Raw genomic sequence first — 20307 nt, forward strand, 5'->3', positions numbered from 1 at the left:
TAAAATGGGGCTAGATCTTCAATGTTAAGGTAAGTGGTTTTTTGGAAGCCTTCCTGGCCTCACCACTGCAGATTAACTCGGGTTGTTGTGTCAAGTTCGCATCATTATATTTAGCATGGACTTGCTAATACTGGAAGAAGCCATGGTGGACACTGCCTGGTTTACAGGTTTTTTTTTCTACCCAGCTCAGTTTTCAGTGGCTGACTAGAGGTTGTGGTGAAGGCAGCTTTTTACTCAATGCTTAAGAGTTTTATAGGACTTCCTGGACACCTGCATAATCAGTTTGGCTGCATAATGTCCTTCCAGATTTGCACAGGATTTTAAACAAAGTAAGAGAGTAAGTTTGCAGTATGAAGTGTGGTTAGACTGTGTTCTGAAGTGGACATATGCAATGTCTGATACCAGAGTTTCACATGCATGAGAGATTAAGCGTCTGTTGAAGTCCTTTTCAATCTTTCAGATTTTGAAAGTAATTTCCTTTTTTTATCATAATAATCAGAAATAAAAAATTGAGCACCTCAAGTAAATGTTTTCCTTTTTAGGGGGGAAACGTGTACATGTTTCCAGTTACAAGTGTAAGCATAGAAAGGAAAATTTCAAAAAAGTGAAAAGAGGGGAAACCAGGTGGTACTTGTTTTACAGTGCAGTAGCCTCAGCTATTTAAAATCTTCCGTAGCATACACTTGACTCTCCCCTTATTGGTGAATTTCTTGAAATATCTAGAAGTGCATATCACTAAAAATTCTTGGGTTTGTAATGTACAGAGAGGAAAAGCAATCTCAAATGAAGTTAATTAAAACTGGCTTAAAAAAAATTCTAAAATGCTTAGACATCCATGACAATAGCAGCCAAATTATGGTTTCAGGAGGGTTTATTATTCTTAAATTGTAAACATTAATTGTTTGAATTGACTTTTATTTTTAAGCTGGAATCAGAATTTGCATTCTGATGCTGGTGGCTCTAGAACTCGCTCACATTTGTGAAGTTTGCCAGAGCCCTTGTTGGCAGCTGTTGTACAGTCTGCTATTAAATTTAGGTTTGATAAAATTTAACTGGAAGGGAGTTAGGAAGTTGTCTAAGCTATCTTCTCTTACCTTGTCAAACTCTTTATGTTTAGGTCTTGGTAAGTAACTTTCTAACATCAAACTAACTTCAGCATTTACTGGATAGAGGGAGAGAAATAGGGGGTTATTTTGCTCTTACAAAACATGTTTCCTGTTTTTTTTGCCATAAAATTTCTGTCATTTTAACTTCAGTTCATGCCTGTTTTTTCCTTGTGAACTCATATGGACAAAGTTGGCTTCCTCTTGCCAAACCAGCTGTCCTCATACTGGTTTTGCAGGATTCTTTGTTTTTCAGCTTCTACCTCAATTTTGTGATTTAAGAACTTGCACAGGTTGAGTTGGTCTTGTTTTTGAAAGGGAGTTACACCAAAACATTTCTCTCTTCAGACATTTATTCTCAGAGTGTGAATGTAAAAGGAATGATGTTGGTAGAGTGGTGTAGCTTATATCAGTAGAAATTCTATATGGATGCAAAATTTAGATGAAGTCTTTCACTTCAGTAGCAAAGTGAAATGGGGTCACCCCTGGAAAGGTTGTACAAGGCTAACAGGAATAGAGAGAGGAAGTAAGTATCACTAAGGATACAAGCGTTGACCCTGATAAATGCAGGAGCAGATTACTTGAGTAAGGAATTCTCCTCTTACAAATTTTAACAGCTGCTTTCTAATAGCAGAAATAGCACCTTTTTCTTATTTTTAGCTATTCTCATTAAGATTTTGATCTCCAAAAGTTTCTCAGCTTATATATGAAAGTGTTGATAAGCTATTGCTTGGGGTGGTAGCAGCTATCAGGTCATGGAAACCCAGAAGTTCTCCAGTCTAGGTGCTATCCTGCCTTCTTTGTCAGTCTTAATGACAAGGCAAAGTGCTTGCTGTGAGCTTGTTGGGGGTTACTGTGTGTGTATGGGATAATAGTCTGTGCTCACACATTTTTAGCTGTATTGTGGCATTATTCTTTCTAATGCCAAATATAACTATAACAGAATTTAATTGGTAATGTTTCTTGGCAAGTAATTTGTATTTCTCCAGGTTTAGCACCAGCGTGAAAGACTTAATAACCTTTGAGAAATCTGAATTCTACAGTCTTTTCTTGAATGATGGAAGGGGAGGGGAAAGGGTACCTTATGTTATAACCTCTGGGTGGTCTTGAAGGCCTTGCATAAATTAAATTGGTGGAAGCTTGTACACATGCATCTGATGGACAAGAGCTACCCTTTTCTGGTCCTAATGTGATCAAAGTAAATCTATCCAATTAAAAAGCTAAAGGGTGATGGTTAAACATCATACCTTGCAACTACAGTGCTGAAATTCTGAGGTCGATAGGCCACACCCCTTTTTCCATGCATAGGGGAATGTGCAACACCCTTATTGTACAGCTGAACATACAGCGCGCATACCACGCAGCTGTTCCCTTAAGCACGGAATTTAAAGCATTTGCACCTACTAGGTGTGATGCATTGTATAAAATAGGCACATGCTTCCTGCCTGTAGCCTATGCCTCCCAGAGGACTCAGAAACAGGAAAGTGAATAGTAAGAGGCAGGCTGCTCCTCACAGAATAAATGCTGTTGACTGATATTTAGAGCCTCAGACTTGGGCTGAGCAAGCTGTAACTTAAATGAATGCAGGTGATAATGAATCTTAAATGAATGTAGGATGCAGGTGACATGTAAATTAATGCAGCATGCAGCTGTAGCATAAACGAATGCAGGATGCAGGTGACAGCCATTGGCTTTCCTCCTTTGCTTGATCAGAGATGTGCCCAAAACATGGTGAGAAGGGTACACTTGGCTGAGGGAAAGAAAATGGCCTAAAGCACTCTGCTGCCACTGTGGTTTGTTCCCAGGAAACTCTCGGGGAAGAGGACTCTGAAGAGTGAGCTGTGTCCTGCTAGTGGGCTGCCAAAGCTGGAGTCCCTCATATTCAAATAAATTAGACTGGATTTTTAGTCTTTGTTAAAGTAACAGAGCATTTGCCAAAACTCCCACCAGTCTCTGCAGATCTAGTTTGCTAATCTAGAAGTATGGAACTTGATTTTTAACATATTTGGGGCCAATTCACTTTGTCTTATGAGGAAACAATTTTATTAATTTGTAGATCTGTTAAGATATAATCCTCACTCCAGTGAGGAGGTGGAAGCCAGAATTTAGGTTTTCATCTGTGCGTTTTAGTTTTCTACAGTCTCTTCTGGGGAAAATACACTGTGAACTTAATTATCATGAAAAAAAAGTTATTTGTTAAGGATGAAGTAATCCACATAATGCTGTAAGTATTTGTGTTAGACTTTACATAGAACTGAAGTTGGTATGTGAGGGAGTTTGTGTATTTTTTCCATATTCTTATTAATAATAAAGTACAAAGTGTAGTTTCGAGTAAGATGTATGCCAAAAGCATTTTGACTGATGAATTTTTCAGGCAGAATGGGTTAAACAGCCCTGAAGTTCTCCATAATCTAGGGATAAACAGGAAGCTGCCTGTGTAACTTGCATGCCAGAACACTAGCACAGCAAAGAAGGGCTACTGCATCAGCTGCTTTTCTCATTGTCAAAAAAGTCTGCTAATGGTGGAAATCCTTGCTTCGCTACAGGTTTGTAGCTCTCTTTTACACTGTCATCAGTATCCAAGAAAATGTAACACTGCCTGAGGTGTAGGAAGGATGAGGGAATAGAGACATTTGGGGGACGTGATGTGGAAGTATTAACTTGCTGGGATTGTTGAATAACACAACATATAACTAGGATCTGTCTATTCCTTCCCTAGCCTACCTTTTTATTTCCATTGCTGTGCACGAAGTTCACTTGTGAAAGACTTTATTTTATGCCACAAGCTGTCAAGGGAAATTCCTCCTTTCCTTCAGTATCGATGTAATCCTTCATAATACTGTGGCCATTGTGGGAGTTTTTCAGTCCTATCATTCCACCTGTGGTGCTAGCAGACATTACTAGATCAGGTAAACTTTAGCTGTTTTGTCACGATGTGGGGTAGTGGGGTTTTGATTAGGGGTTGAACTGGGTAGAAAGAAGCGGAAGAAGTATAGATACTTTTAGATGTTTGCTGTGGATTGCCAAAATAGTAACTTCCAGTGGGTTAAGAAGGACTGCAGCACTCCTCCAATACGGGAAAGGTGAAATGGTTATATGTAGTTAATAATTTGCTGCTAGTATAACACTTCTTGTAAAACTCATTTACTCCAACTACTGTCCTGTTCTCTGTCAGTTCTCATGTGGAAGCAGAGTTAAACTGATCCAGCCACTACTTAGTTTGCCTCATAACTGGAGACTGTTCTGGGGAATCCTGTTACTGCTCTCTTGCAAAATCCAGAAAGTAAATGAAAAGCCTGGAATTCCAAAGACTGGCTGTTTGTGGCCAATAGCAGTACTGTAGCTAGCAATACCTTCACGTAACGTGTTATGACCAACAGCACTGGTGTGGTAATACTCTTCACAGATATAGGTGAGGTTTGATAAACTTACAGGATTCAGCTGGCCTTTACTCTTTTGAAGGGATCAGGCTTAATGCTGAATTTCTGCTTTTAATCAGCAGAGGCTCCTCAGGTGAGGTATAGTTTCTCTTTAACTTTGTTCAGCTTGATGGTGCACTGTCAGAAAAGAGGTGATTTGCTGTTAATTTCTAAACCTGTATGGCAGTCAGTAGATTATGGCTAACTGTGCAGTTTTAAACTAATAGCTCTAAATTTTCAAAGTCTTGAATGGAGTAGTAATATCCTAGTAGGTTAGAGAATTCAGATATAGATTCCACTGCTTGTCAGAATCAAAAGAGCTGCATCTACTTATTTATCCAGAAAATCTGAGCATTTTTACACCAGAGTATTTTTCTCCAAAATACCTCGCTCTTCTCCAATTGGGTTATAGGAGAATTTGTCATCTAGCTTGCTGTTACATGCCTTCAGCCAGGAGAGTTGGTTTTATCTGCTTCTTTAGTCAGGCAACACTAAACACCTCTACAAACTAAAAATAAAATATTTTTAGGGTTAGGAAAATAGTCCTGATTATGAGTAGATTTGATTCATATACTGTGAAATTGGTTAACTTTCTGATGGGAAGCTGGGAGTGCTTTATGCTTGGCTACTACACTGAAGAAAGTAATTGAAAAGCCAGCATTTCTTGGCATGCATGGGGAAATTTAGAGACAGTTGCACAGCTCTGAATTGTGAAAAGTTTAGCTCACTTCAAATAATCGTAATTTGATTAGTCTTGCTGACTGAGTCAGGATACAGAGGCGGATTCATTTTGCTTTTTCCCAAAGTCCCTTCACAGCTTGATATCTCTTCTGTCTCAGATCTAGTGCAGCAATTGAGATTCCCCCCCTTCTTCCCCAGTATACTAATAAGATCTGAATGTGGTGGGTTGGCTCCTCAAAAATAGCATATGAAGCACTGTTAAAATAGAACTAATATAAGTCCAGCATGATGACAAGTTGGCTAGTGATTCTGGAAATCTTATTTTTCTATTTTTAGAACGTGTGAGTATTGCCATTCTTTCAGGTGGACATTAAACTGAAACCAACTGTGTTTCTTTTTTAAAAACAGTGTGTTGAAAAGCTTGAATGTGGTCTTGATTAATGAGGCTGTTGTAAGGCACTCACACCACTAGATGGGGTCTGGAAGCTGTGCCTTTTAAGAAAATAAAAAAAGGCAAGTCAGTGCATCTTAAACTATTTACAATAAAACATGTATTGCAAATATGTATTGTTACAGAATTGCTGGGGGCAACTCAGCAAGTCAGTTTACATATATATTTCAAGCAACAACTATGTAACTCTATCTATTTTTTGGTACTCATGTTCTCCCTTCTTCCCCTTTTCCATGCAGCCCCGTGCCCATCTCCTTCTTTTTACTGGAATCAAAAGGCTGCTTTTTTCCCTAAGAAAATATGGTAATTATCCCCTTAATTCTTTCTTTTCCTATGTTGTGTTCCCCCCCCCCCCCCCCCCCCATCAACTAATCTAGAAGTTTTTGAGATCAAAATTATTATTGGCCTGTCCTATTAATGACCATCACATACTTTTAAACTGGTTTTCATACTACAAAAAGGCTGTTACAGAAGTGTTTTCTGCTTGTGATGGGAGTGTTGAGCCTGTGCTTTTTACAGAGTGGGATCCATTTGTGTGTCCAGTTCAAGGGTTAAAATGCTGAGTCCTGTGTCACTGTCAGAAATACGTATCTTGGGCCATTTTTGTGAGCTTGGAAGGGCTTGTCTAAAAGCTTCCAGGCCCTCATTCCTGCTATGTCCATTGCACTAATTCTGTGGTTGACCTGGTTTTTGAGCCGACTCATCATTATGAGAAGTTAGAAAATCAACTTGGAAAAGCTTTGTAGCTTTCTTATGGCCTAGCAAGATGAACTAGGTTCAGGGTGGGCCCAGTGAATAGCATAGATGATGGATAAGAGAAAGGGAGGCCTGTAAGGCTGAGAACAGGAGTTAAGAAGGAAGCAAGACCTTCCTCATTTGGGGAGCAGTGAACTATCGGGTATGTTCAGCTGTTCATGGCATTACTGTTTTACTTGCTTCAGTTTCTTTTGCTACACTAACCTTCCCCTTTTTTGTCTCATCAGCATGTTCCTTTACAAGCATTGCTGGTGGCTTTTTACAAAGTAGAAGAGGTGAAACTGACCAAAGTTGGGGGTGATTTACCTTCCAAGGCTGCCTGTTTCATGAGAATAAACAATAAGCAGAGTGTGTTTCTGCTTGACACTTGACTTTTTATGTTCCTGCAGTACAACAAACTGTTCCAGGACACTGGTCTTGTGTTGAGTTCTGGGAACACTTTTGTTCCCAGAACTCAAGTGCTGGATTCAAGCTCTGAGTGAAGTAGAAATGCTTATATGTGATAGACCTTTTTTAAGATTCTTCTGAAAGTTAGGAGGCCTGTGCTGTCTGTGTAGTTACAAGTCAACGTACTCAAAAAGTCCAATGATTAGTTAAAAAAATCCTTGACCACCAGGGCAAACCTGGTATCCCTTGGTGACTGTAAACCTTACGGCATATTTTAAAAGCTAACTTGATCATACAAGTCATAATAAGCTCAAGTTAAAGGAGCGTCAGTTTCAGTGTTTTCCATCAACGCTTTATAGACAAAGCCAAACAGGAACATTAATTCAGCTTTGATTTCTTTCTTTGTCTTGGCTGAGGAGTAACTGCAGTTCAGAGCCTTTTTAAGCAAACTTTTTTAGCTCACATTAAATGAATATTTGTGTCTCAAAAACACCAATCAAGAAGGCTCTCTTAATGGACTTCAAACTAATATCAAATTTGCCTCCTGCACTGAGAATTCAGAGGAAACAAACTCACAAGCTGTGCATGAAGAATACCTGTTGTTAGAAATCAGTGAATCACCTAGTGATTAGGTCAGTAAGCAAAATATAGAGATGGAAATTTCTTCTCTGTAATAGACTAACTAGATTCAGGGGGATCTTGAGGAAGGGCTGCTCTTAGCATGTTTATGAATGTCGGGGTATGTTGATCTTGCCTGTGTGTGGAGGACTTTGAAGGATGTGGCTGTACTGTGCTGCTGGTCTCCAGCTGACAGTGTGTCCTTTAAAGTCTTTGTCTTGAACAGAGTGTTTTCTGCCAAGTGCTAATTACTAGGTGTTCAGCTTAGTCGTTGTGCTGCAAGAAAACACAATTCAACTCTTAAAACAATGTACTGAATGCATAACTTCTGGTCAAAATCTATTGGAAATCATGGGTACTCAGTACTTCTGAAAATCCAGTTCTTGGCTCCTGATTGCTTTGCCTTATAGTTTCACTTGTTTCATTTAGTTCACAGCCTTTTAAAGACCTGAGGAGTATTACCTTCTTGTTTCTGGATCAGTGTAATGGTCTCTGATGGCAAGAGGAAAACACTGTATGTACTACATGACTTCTTTCTGTAGAGGGGTGTGGAATATCTCTGTACTCATGATAATCTAAGGACGTAGAAGTCTTGCAGGTGGTTTATGTTAGAATGCTACACTGATGTGTAGTTGGAAAAGCTAGGTTTCAGGTTCACAAGTCCTTTGTCAGTTTTGAAATAGAAGTGGTAGCTGCCAGAACTACAGGCAGTTTGAGAACAGTTCAGAGTTTAGTTAGATGCATGTCAAATAGACCATCTTTGCAAGAGAGGGCTAAGTATTACCTCTGAATACAGTCATGGTTTATTATTTTGGGGGTTTTTTTGTTGATGCGTGGGAGTGCAAGGGAAAGGGAGATGATGAGTATTTGCAGCTCTGTCTGTACCACAGGTGATATTTATAGCCTGTTGCATAGAGAGGACTTTAGAAAACCTGTGTGGTGATGCGGAAGGTATTCTAAGGTCATAAAACCAGCATTGTAACTGAGTCCAAGTCCATAGATTTAGGTCTCTAGTGGCTGCCAATTTTAGTTTCCAGGCTCATACCTTGGAGGTATTTGATCCTTAAAGATCATACCAGAAGAACAGAGATAGCAGTTATTTTCTGAGAAATGCTCATGCGCATCCTGAGTTTTATCCTTTCTTGCTTACGTTCCTGAGCTCACTCTAAAAAGTAGCTGTTGCCTGGTTTTACCTGTGTGTTACCAAGATGTCTGGTATGTTGGCTGAAATACTGACCTTCTGGAAGTGCAAGTACAGGACCCAGTATTGTTGATGATTGTGTTGCAGGGGATATTAATCTGGGGGGTAACCACAGGGTTTGCTTCTGACAATGAGTTTAGTGAGGTTCAGGGCTAGAATTGGTGCATTGGGAATTTTCTCAAAGTAGCATCTTTGGCTGTAATTATTTTTTCCTTACAGGTTTTTAATAAGATGTTACATGATGGCTACAGGAGTGGGATGGCAGGAATAGTATGTGGAGATTTAAGGTTTTTCTTCGACTGTTTTGCATTTTGATTCTGTATGTAAAGGAAAGAAGCTTGTGATTCTAATCACTTTTAATGCATGTGCTTTGGGATTGCCAAAGCCCCTGCAGATGGATGAGTCCTCTACATCATTGAATTGGCAACTACCTGTTTAAATTATTTCAGTGCAACAGAAGTGTGGTGCATGTTTCTGTTTGGAGACGTTTGTCAGTCCTGCTCTGAGCAGAGCACTGTATTAATGATTGCAGGAAAAATGTGTGTATCTTGGCAACCACTTTTTCATTGTCAAGCTTAGCAGTTCATTTCTTTCCCTTCCAAGTTGAACCATTTGTTGTGAATGTTGACTAACTTTATGCTGCTTAAAGTAATTAATTTACCTAGGTTACCGTATAACAAATTTTAAGTGCTATTTAGACATTCACCAGCATGGGTCAACCACACCATCTCAAATAGTTCAAATAACTATTTAGTTCAAATAACTATTTGTCTTCTCTCGCAGTTCAGGAAATACAACTCATCCCACACGTGTACCATACTCATCTATTTTGCTTCTGTGCTACTGAGGCAGCTCAACTGATCTGTGTCTCAGCCTAGAATTTGAAGCTCTCCTGACCATGTCCAACTTGGCATATTTGCCCCAAATAACACAGAAGCTAAACTTAGATTCCCCCCCCCCCCCCCCCATTTGTTTTCCATTATTTTTTAGAAGTTCCTTTTAAGTGAGCTGATTGTTGCTTAAGTTCATGGGGATTGAATTATTCTTTTCTGGAAATCTTTGGGATGTGTTGAAGGAACTTTTGAATGGTAATGGCATCTGGGGGAGTGGTATTTTTGGGATGTTTTTTGGCTTTGTTTTCCCCATTGTAATCATAAATAAATCTCCAAACTGTTTGCCACAGGTTTAGCCAAAATCAAATGACTTCTTTAGTGTTAGAAACATCTAAGGTAGTCTCCTCTGCCTTTCTACTGGAGGCCACTGAAGAAAAAAAGGAGTACTTGCGAATAAGCCTTTTTGACTTTGGGCAAAGAGAGATGGTGACAATCATTAAGGCTTTAGTCATGCTGATGACTTAAGTGGTATTTCTGCTGGGAAGAGCACTTTCCTGCATATGGACTCCTTTTTTTTATGGTTGCCACTTTCAGCCAGGTGATGCTTTTTTTTCTTTTTTTCTTTCTTTTCTTTTTCCCTTTTAAAGGCAAAGTGCTGCACTAAAGTTGCAAAATATGTAAATCAGTGAATTTATTGCTAGATATCTTTTACTCTGAAGCAAGTGATCTTTTCTGTTGCTGGTGTGACCACCAACTAATAGGTAGTCTAGAAATACTTAAGTGTGCAAGTCTGCCGGAATACTGCCTGGTATTCAAGTGCGTGAAGCAGGTACTGTAGTCTTCTTTTTCCCACCTTCATGTCGTGTCCGTATTGTGGAATTAACTAGGACAGTACTGTAGGAAGGGCCCTCTCGCTTAGCTTCTGGTTTAGATGTACACATTCCTCATCTCACTTGCAGTCCTGCTTTGTGCTTGACCTTGTCAGCCCCTCTTGGGATAGAGCGTTTAGCTTAGCTTTTTCTATGGCTGGCATCCTTCAGGTAGCGGAGCGTATTCAGGTTAGACCACTGATGTGCAAACTGAAGGTCTTTGAAGTTTTTTTCAATGACAGAATGAAAGATTTTTGACTTTCCTCTAGCATCCCCAGATTTCTTGATCAGACACACAACTGAGTTTTGTAGTACTGCGGTTCAAATTGTATAATAAAAATGTGTATTTTTAGTAGTTCAGCTTTTAATTCTTTATTGTTCTCAGATAGGGCTATGGTGACTCTTCTTCTGTTCAGCTTTTCCTGTCTTGATTTAGTAGTTTTCTCAAACCTTCATTAATTAATATCCATTGCAGATAGTTACCCATCCATCATATGCATGGGGATTTTCTGATTTGAAGATTAAACTTTCACACCTATCAGCGTCCCCACACTAGCCCTGGTTTGGTTCTGGCCAGGCACTTTAAGCTAGGTACTCTCCCTTTGCTCTGTGGCATCCAGCTTGCTCCCAGAAGCAGTGGTGGTATTCAGGTTTATAATTTTCAAGAATATAAGTAGCTTCATGCAGTAAACAAGAAGTCAGGAAACCTGGTTTTGTTTCACAGTGTTGGGTAGGTCTGTTGATTGACCTCTCTTGCCCTCGGTTTTTCCTGTATCAGGGAATGGGAATATGCCTACTTCAAAAGCCTCATGATGCTTAATCTTTTTGTTAGCTTTGAAATTCTCTAACACGCAGGTCTTTCTAAAGCAAGAATTTAAAGTGCAAAATATTGTCTATGCAATGCAAATTTAAAATGTGTAAAATAGTAATCTGTTGTTGAAAAGAAGCTCTGATTTAATGGGTTTTTGTAGCCTGCTTTCTTAAGGTAATAGGTCTCTGATCATATAAGCCTTGCCCTCATCAACTTTATGCCTCATTTCAATGAGGAGGGAATTAAAATGAGGAAAGGAATTAAAAGAGATACCATTCTTTTTGTTTAAAAAAAAGAAAATAACATTTAAAAAAAATTATTGGTGACTGAATACAAGGGAGAGATCCTCTTAGTACATTTACTGGGGGAACAGCTGAAATGTTAGTTCAGCCTTATTGTAAGACAAGGGAATTAGTCTATGAAACATCAGTCTATGGGAAACTGTGGTGGAGCCAACTTGATGAGACCAAAGTTGTGTGTGCGGTTGCATTCAATTAGCTTTACATGATAATTTCTATTCATCTTGTACCTATTAGAGGCAACAGCTTTACTGATTCAAGACTGGACTGTGCTTCTGCAGGAGCATCTTGAATCTTGCCACTTTTCCTGTCAAAAGAAAAGCCTGCTTTCTTGTTGCTGCTCTTTTCTTTAATTTCAGCTTTTGTAGCTTTGGTAAATTAAAAATTCATGCAGCTTTGCTAGAGAAAAGAAGTGGGGGGTGAGTGTATGTATATTATTGGATGAGAGAACAAATCTGTGGCTGATGTTACTCACTTTCCTAATGCAATACAAGAATCGCAGCACAGAAATATGTGTAGGAAAAAATGCTTTGTATGACTGCAGTATTGATATGTGATTGCTTTTGCATAGACACTAAGGTGTGAAAATGGATTTACTCTTCAGGAGGAATTACCAACATTTACACTGAGATTATTTTTCTGAGGTAACATTCTCTGGTATTTGTGTTCTTTGTGTTATACTGACTTCAGTGTGTGCTTCGTTTTGGAAACAGCTCCTCTTCCTTCATTTGGCCTAAAGGTCATCTTCCCATGCCATGTCTGGCTGTATTTGCATCTTCTCTGTCTGGTTATCTGACGGAACCTACTCCTTTGTGTTTTGCTGGCTTCAGCTGAGCAGTGTTCTCTCTCACAGTCTGTACTCCATCCTACAGGGTGCTATTTCTGAACAGGGTGAATAATGGACTCCGGCTGTAGAATTTAGGGATTAGAAAAGGAGGAAAATGATCAGGTGATTTAGCTAGCTTGCTTGTGGTTGTTGGACAGTTGCTCTTTACTTTGTATTCTCTACTTTCTTTTATTTTTTAATCTGGCTAAATGTTTTTTTTTCTTTTCCTGCAAAACTATTTTACTGTCTACTAGATCTCATTTATTGCTTACATTACAGTAACACCTAGGTGGTTCAAGCAGAGGGTGATAATAGGACACTCTTGTGCCTGCTGACTCTCAGATCTGTAGTGAGGGCAAGCCTAGGACAGTGAGAATGTTTGGGAACAGGTCTATAATAAGACCTAAACAAACCTGGGATAGAGCTGGAGGAGGATGTGCAACATTCAAACACATAGGGGATTTCTTTGTTTGTTGTCATTTGCTACTGCTTAATCACTGTAATGGCAGAGGTAAGCCTTAAGTGCTAACAGGATAAAAGTAATACAGATGAGGGGGAGAGTTCCGTATACTTTATGCCTCTGCTCTTGTCATCTTCCTCAAAATACTGAAATTCTGTAGGTTTTTTCATGTGAATGAAGGCAGAATAAGGGAGAACCTAATGCTTTCTGGAGAACTGCCTGAGATCACTGGTGAAGCAACATTAGCATTCAGAGATTCAATTAGATCATAAGGGCCAAACCATGCAAGCCTTTGCTGTTATGAGCTCTGGGTACATAAATCTGGTGATGTTTGACATTCTTAAGGCTCCAGATGCTGAAGTCAGTTATCAGATAAGAACCTCTCTTATTAAAAAAAATAATGAATTGTTGCCCTCCTGGTTTGGAGGGAAATGTGAAGCTTCTGTTCACCTTCGAGCTTGCCACACATGAAAGTTTATTAATGATGGGGGATTCCTTTTTATACTAATTTACATGTTCCTGACCCTAACAGCAAAGAGCAGAAGGAATGACACGTTCTTGAGCATGCAGAATCTTCATCCTAAATTCCCTACTTTTCCAGTCTTGGTGGATGTAGTTGATTTTACTTGTGTGTTCTTTTCGAAGGAAAGGAAAGGTGTTCAGTTTTGCTGACAATACACAGCCTTTATTTTCTTTGGTTATTCTTTGAAAGTCCAAACAAATACCCCCCACTTCCTGTTAAGGATTCTGGGGGATGTAGTTCTTGAAGAGACTTCTTGTAAAGGTAGTGAGATAATGAGAAATAGTGATGATAGAATTTAGAAAAATGAGTATGTTGCTGAGAAATAGTAAAATCCTGAGTATGGCTTGTGTACCTTTTTAATCTTAAGACACTGATGGACGTCCTTCACATTTGTTAACACTTCTGAATACATATAGAGAAGCTCCATGCACTTTGACATGACTTACCTGCTTTTCAAAGAAACTATCTTGAGATTTCTGAGAGACTTGTAATCTACTTTAAAAAAAAAAACCAAAGGTATGCATGTTAATTATCTTGTGCTTGCCTTTCTATTATTGGTTAATTTGGCTCTTTATAAGTGTTTGCTCCAGACTAAGTAAGAATTGTGTGTGTTTTTACACACACAGAATAAATTTCTTCCAAATAAAACCCCAGACCTTTCTGCAGTTTTCCAGGCCAAGATTCTGTTTGCCAAGTTTCATTCCAGTTCTTTTTGTACAGTTAGAAGTTCCTCAATTTTGTGGTTACAGAAATGCTGACAAACACAGTTGTATGCAATGGTGTGTATTAGTTACGAGCATTCAATTCATTTTTTCCTTTTAAGGTCATTCTTTCATTAAGTTAGTTTCACAGACTGCTGTTTATGATATCAACACTTTCTCCCTTCCTTCCTTCTCCGTCTTAAATGACACTCATTTCCCAAGGACAGTGTCTGTACTGCAGTTCATTGTCAGATTTGTAGCTTATCAAGAGAAGCTATTCAATGGTTTTATTTACTGGTTCTATTTAATGCTGTCATGCATGCTGCTTTTATTTTATTTCTACCAAGACACTGATCTTCTCTGAGTTTTAATGGCCACTGTCTGTTGCCAAGCTAACTTTTGAATAGCCTGGGTTAAGCTTATGTTACCACTCAGGCAGTCAACTTTTCAAAAAAGAATGAAACAACCCCTTTGTTTAGAAAAGGGGAGAGAGGAGGAGAGGAAAACGCTTGTTTCAGGTATAGACTTTTCCTGCAAATTCTGAGTGCAGTGAGACTACTTCTTCCCTCACCCCACTAGCTGCCAGTAGAAACGGATTTATTTACATTAGTGGTGCTACTCTTGGATTGAAAGCCTTCCATTGTTTGGCTGAGCTGGTATTTAGTTAACACTTGAGTGCTGCCTGTGTGCAGCATATCCAACTACGGAAATGACCATATTGCACATAACTGTCCATTCTTTCCCTCCTCAGCCTCCCTCCAGCTCCAGCGTGTGTGTTTGGGTTGTAATGTTCCATCTGTGGACTAAATATTTCTCTTAATCATACAAGATGACTTTTTTAAAAACTCAGAAGTGCGTGTGTCTCTATATTGCTTCCAGAGCTGGTTGGCAACGTCAGCATTCCATGGCTGGCTGGGTGAGCCAAATTTGGAAGCAGACTAAATCCCAGAGCAGTCTGGGTCTGGGTCTGCGTTCACAAAGATAATGCCTCTGGCAGAAAGGGCACCCATCTTGTTCAGAGGTGCCCTTTTAGGATTGTCTTCAGATTTCTTACTAGCTGTCATGGTCTGTGTCTTCAAGAGGAGAGTATTGCTTTTAGTCTGATGCATCAGTAAACTTTTTAGTAACTGCAAGAAGGTGTTGCCTCTGAAATTCCTTTGCTGGAGCATGCAGTAAGGAGCAGGCAGAAGTGGCAGTTCTAACATGAGCAACATATCCAAGCATGTCTACACTGCGCCACGTAATCCTGTGTGAAAAAATCCAAAAGTAGCACTGACTAAAGGTACAGGGCAGCACCATGATGCAAACGGGAAACTGGAGGTAGTCATTTGAACACTGAACATGCTTAAACACAGCTCTCCCCTTCCTCGTCCCTCCCCACCCCAAAAAAAGGAAAGAAAGCAAAAGCTCTGGTTCTGATTAGTTTGAAGATCTTTAGAGCTTCTTGATTCAGACATCTTCTTTAGTACTAATGAGTATTAGTACTGGTTTAATACTGTAAAAAGTAACATAACTTCCCCCACCTTCTTTCTTGGAGAAGGCTGAGTGCTTTTTTCCTGCAGTTTTGATGCAGATGGAATAGTCTAGAAGACATCTTGGGCAATTATTAGTTTTTTCCTAAAGCCAGCATGGTTGTTCTGTAATCAACTAAATTTTATAATGGAAAATACTGAAGTCTTGGTGTTACTCAGTTCTAAATACTGCTACCATGTGCGCTGCCTGCAATAGGAGGCAGAGGAGGAGAGATTTCTCAAACGCTTCATGTCTTCTATTTGTGAGCTAGGTTCCTAGCTTTTCCACCAAGATGGAGCCATGAGCTGTACTCCCTCCATACCTGCCCCCTGCCCGCCCCCCCCCCCCCCCCCCCCTAATTTCTGACCATATCTCTCAGACGCTCTCTTGTAGGAGTAGAGAAGGAGCAAATATTTCTCCTCTGTTTGGGTCAGGAAATGGATGTTCGGAGGCTTTTGGTGACAGTTTGTCTCTCTTCGTCCTCATCTAACTACCTGCTGCCTCTTTTCATAGCTTGTTAAAGAAAAACACTGTGCAGTTAATTTAACAAACCTTTTCAAAGAGGCAGAGAGAAAGCAAGCAGGACACAGCAGGGTGGGGAAAACAGAAACCTACTGTCTTGTGATTAGTGCAGCAAAATGCTGCACTTGGAGCTATAGAGTCTGATTTCTGGGGACAGAATTGAGGCAAGTGGGGAAAGTCATCAGCATGTCGCTCATATATGAATGGCAAATGGTTATTTTAGCATTTCTTTCTCAGCCAAACTTAGCCCACCTTCATTTTTATTAGTGTGGGGTTTTGGTTTGGGGGGTGGGGGGTTGGGTTGGTTTTTTTCCTTTTTCCTTTGAGCCAAATGTTCAAGCAGCTGCAGAACAAACTATTTCCATTACACGTGTGGCCAAATTGTGTGGAGTGAGGGTATGAGGTAGGCAAAGCTGTGGATCTTTTGAGGGATTTTAACCATGCAGCTCCTTAATTCTAGGCTTCTTGTGTGTGTATATGATCATGATTTCTGAAGTTCTAGCCTTTCTTATTTAATTTCTGAAGTAAAATATTCTTTTAGAGCGTTGTTACACTAAAGTTACTGAAACACAATACAGAATTCAACTCCAAGAGGTGCTTTCTTTGATAGCTTTGACTGCTATAGGAGCTTAAGGAAAACATCTGTAAGCAGAATGGAAGCTAGTTTAATATTACACTACTATTACTATAAAATATAATCTCAAAATATTTCAGGCAGGGCATAATAATAGTAACCATGGTAACTTTGCTTGAAGATTTGAAAGGATGGGGCATCTGGTAGGCTCGCTCACTTGTAGGCAGGAGAGAATTCTGGGTTGCAGTTTAGATTGAGAAGAACTTGTAATGAGGAGAGGGGCTTAGTCTTGGTGCAGCGGTGGCTGCACCTTAACATTAAGTCTGGTTGGTCATATATGTTATGGTGTTCTTATCCATGGTGGAGAACTCGTATATTTTTATAGAAAAATTGACCTTTCTTAGCCAAAAACCCCCTGGATTTTGTTTTTTTGGGTTGGTTGGTTGGTTGTTTAATTTTTGTGGTGTGGTTTTTGGTGATTTTGTGTGTGTGTGTGTGTGTTTTGGTTTGTTTGTTTGTTTTAAGGAAGTATTTTTGGCTTACACAAACCTATCGGGAGAGGGGGAGGGGAAAAAAGAAGTCATGTGTGTTTTGGGGGGTTTTTTTGTTGTTTTGGGTTTGTTGTTTTTTTTTTTTTTTTCAAATGCCTGACTGAGTATTTTGAGCTGGCTGAGTACTTTACTGATCTTGATGAACAGAAACTAGGGCTGATGAGGGGGATCCTAAGTCCTTGTCTCTAAGGTAACAGTTTCTAGTATTAAATTTTCTCATGTTTTTATTAAAAAACATAAATACTATTAAGAGAAGCTCAGTGGCTTTGCCTAGGAGGAGGAGAAAGCACACACATGTGAGAGAGCAGGACTCTTCATGCTGATACAGGCATTCAGAAGTTTTGGTGCTCAGTTTGAAGCTCTTACTAGTTGGCTTTGAAAATGTGACTTCTGGTTCATTTGTGGCACCCTGGCTTTGACTGTTCAGTTCACAAAGTGTGTGTGTGTGTGAGAGCAGTGTATTTCTAGTTCATTCATTATGCGCAGTCTTCTGTTTTGTTTTTGGTTTTGTTTAACTTTGGCTTAGGAACAATAGTTTTTTAACTTTACAGTATCTCATGTAATGATGCGTGCTTCAACCTGCATGGAATGTGGCTTCCCATCCATGTGGAGTGACTCATTTTTCACAAATGTTGGGGCAGAGTGCTACATCAGAAAGTATAATTCATTAAAATCTATGAATAAACTTCCCTCTAGAATCTGCAAATGCTATGCTGGCATGCTTTGTCTGGTCCAGAAGGTGCATAAAAGTCACAGCTCTTAACAAGATTTGATGGGGATTGCTCAAAACCTGTTAACAAAGGGTCGAGCTCTGCTACTGCTTAAGGACGTTTCAGTGATCACTGAACAAAAAAGGGATAAAATGTCTTCCTTCTTTGTCTCTCTTTCCATACACACAATCGTTTCAAGTACAGAGATTGAATTAAGTCTTTGAAAAAAACAGCCTATACAATGCAAGTTGAATTTTAGGTATGCTTTGATTATCTTTAGGTTCCTGGATGGAACAAATTCCATATTCTGTTATATATTGTTTTAAAGAGAGAGCCTGGAAACTTGTGACCCTTTGTTTTTAGCTTGTATATGTCGATAAGAACTGATACAAATACTCCAACTCTGATCATACAGCCTTATATGGGACAAGGAAACTAACTAACTCAACAGTGTGAGAGTTTTAGGTAATAGTGTCATGTGGTAGCATAATTGTCTTGCCTACTTGGCAATATTTTTAGATGGAGCAAGTTTGAGATTAGCTAAGTGACTTATTTTAGCATTTCTTGCAATAACTTGTTAGTAAGATGGCCTTTTATTTAAAACAGCTGGAACTGATTGTACTGAAGATCTAGAATTCAAATATCCGCTGATGCCCTGTAGAAATGTAAATAGAAGCAGAAGTGAGATAATGGTCAGAGTATCTACAATCGGAGAAAATGCCAGAGCAGAGGAAAAAAAAAGTTTGGGCTGGCTGGATTCAGGCACCAGCTGAACAAAAAGACCTGTGTGCTAGTAGGGTCAGTCTCAAATGCAGACATCCCAGAAATACAAGAACAGCCTTTTTAAGGCTAAAGATACTCTGTGAGACTTTGCTCCTGTGCAGAAAATATATTTGTTATTAACGAAGCTACTCTCAGTCTTTAACTTTACTCTTCTGAAGACTTTACAGTCTTAGTATTTTGATAGTTTGTCGTTCAGGTTTTGAATCAAGTTTGTTCAGGAATTGATGCTTTGAAGCAGAAACTAAATAAGATTATAGTTTCTGGGCTCGTTTGTTTGAAATTACTCAGTAAGGTTAAAGACAGACTTCCATCTTTAAGTAGTTCAGTTCATATGCACGGCCCATCTCACTTGTTCCCTCTGTCTTTTCCCAGTTCGCTGCTCCGCTATGGTGGAAACCTCTCCCTTCAGAGTGCCATGAGTGTCCGATTCAACAGCAATGGAACCCAGCTGCTGGCGCTGCGTCGGCGCCTTCCCCCAGTCCTCTATGACATCCACTGCCGGCTGCCTGTCTTCCAGTTTGACAACCAAGGGTACTTCAACTCATGTACTATGAAGAGCTGCTGTTTTGCAGGTGATCGTGATCAGGTAATGAGCAGGCTATGCTGTCCTGAGTCTCCAGAGTTTCCATGAGTGTTTGAAAACACCTCTGTAAGGTTGGTGGGTTTTTTTTCTGATTCAGGAGATAAAACAGGAGGCAGGACACGTGTAGGCTTACCTCAGAACTGTTTTGCAACGTAGGCTCTGAAAGAAGAAAAACATATACCAAAGCATGTGATAAATTTTACCTCTTGTTTGATGTGATCTAATACTTACTTGGAAGGTGATATTCACAAGAAAAATATTTGCAGAGGCTTTTAAAGTCCAATTAATATAATTTTAGATCCATGAGTAGACAATATTATCTACATATAATAAGGAAGCATCTTCCTTTCATTTCAATATTGCTACTGAGTGCAGTAGAGGCAATCCCACAAAACATAAATATTGTGGATTTATAGAGTTATTGATTCTTACTTCAAATTATAATGTTTGTCCTTTAATGCTATACTACTGGATCAGATTATATGTCTTTATAGTTCAGTGTTCTGTAAGTGGTGATGGTGGGTGGTTAGGAAGGAATAGTCGCTGAGGCAGGACTCTGTCCCTACTGCTAATCACAAACAAATAGGTCACACGTAAAGTGACTAACAGCAGTTTGTATGATTCTAGAGCTGGATGTTGTCTTTGGACAGCTGTATTTAATAACCACTAACACTGTTTAAGGACAAAAAATGTATTTTCAAGCCATGATAGTATAGAACTAAGATCTGAAAATTTCTTTGCTGTCATCAATAAAATTCCTGCAGTCAGAATTTCATCGCTAATTCTATTGCTGCTGCTGCAGGAGGCAGAGTTGAGCTTCTTTCAGATTGCAAGTAGGAAATACATCTACATCCCTGAACTTGAGCAGTGTTTCTGAGTTTTAGGTAGTTTTTGGCAGAAGGAGTGTGAAAATGCAATAATGAAACCATTGTAAAAAAAAAAAAGAGTGGTTTACTATAAAGAATGGGCAAACACATGTATTGTTTAAGAAGAAAACTGCTGATGATTTTTGGTCCATTATTTAGACAGCCTAAAGATGACACTCTTTTTCTCCTCTCGAAGTCAGAGTAGACCTGTGTACACTCTGACATATAGTTTAGTTTCTCATTGGTTACTGAAGATCTAGATAAAAGC

General features: G+C 39.3%; 1 protein-coding gene across 4 annotated transcripts in view; it reads left to right on the plus strand.

Annotated features, from left to right (window-relative positions):
- The window catches only part of DCAF5 (DDB1 and CUL4 associated factor 5), a 77791-nt gene that overhangs the window by 23508 nt on the left and 33976 nt on the right, over nucleotides 1–20307 (plus strand). For all 4 annotated transcript variants that reach the window (XM_075502930.1, XM_075502929.1, XM_075502931.1 and 1 more), the window contains one exon: nucleotides 18963–19176. In XM_075502930.1, the coding sequence (XP_075359045.1) occupies nucleotides 18963–19176 (214 nt within the window). The remainder of the gene's footprint in view (nucleotides 1–18962; nucleotides 19177–20307) is intronic.

This window comes from Mycteria americana, chromosome 5 (assembly GCF_035582795.1).
Source record: "Mycteria americana isolate JAX WOST 10 ecotype Jacksonville Zoo and Gardens chromosome 5, USCA_MyAme_1.0, whole genome shotgun sequence".
Classification (NCBI taxonomy): Eukaryota; Metazoa; Chordata; class Aves; order Ciconiiformes; family Ciconiidae; genus Mycteria; species Mycteria americana.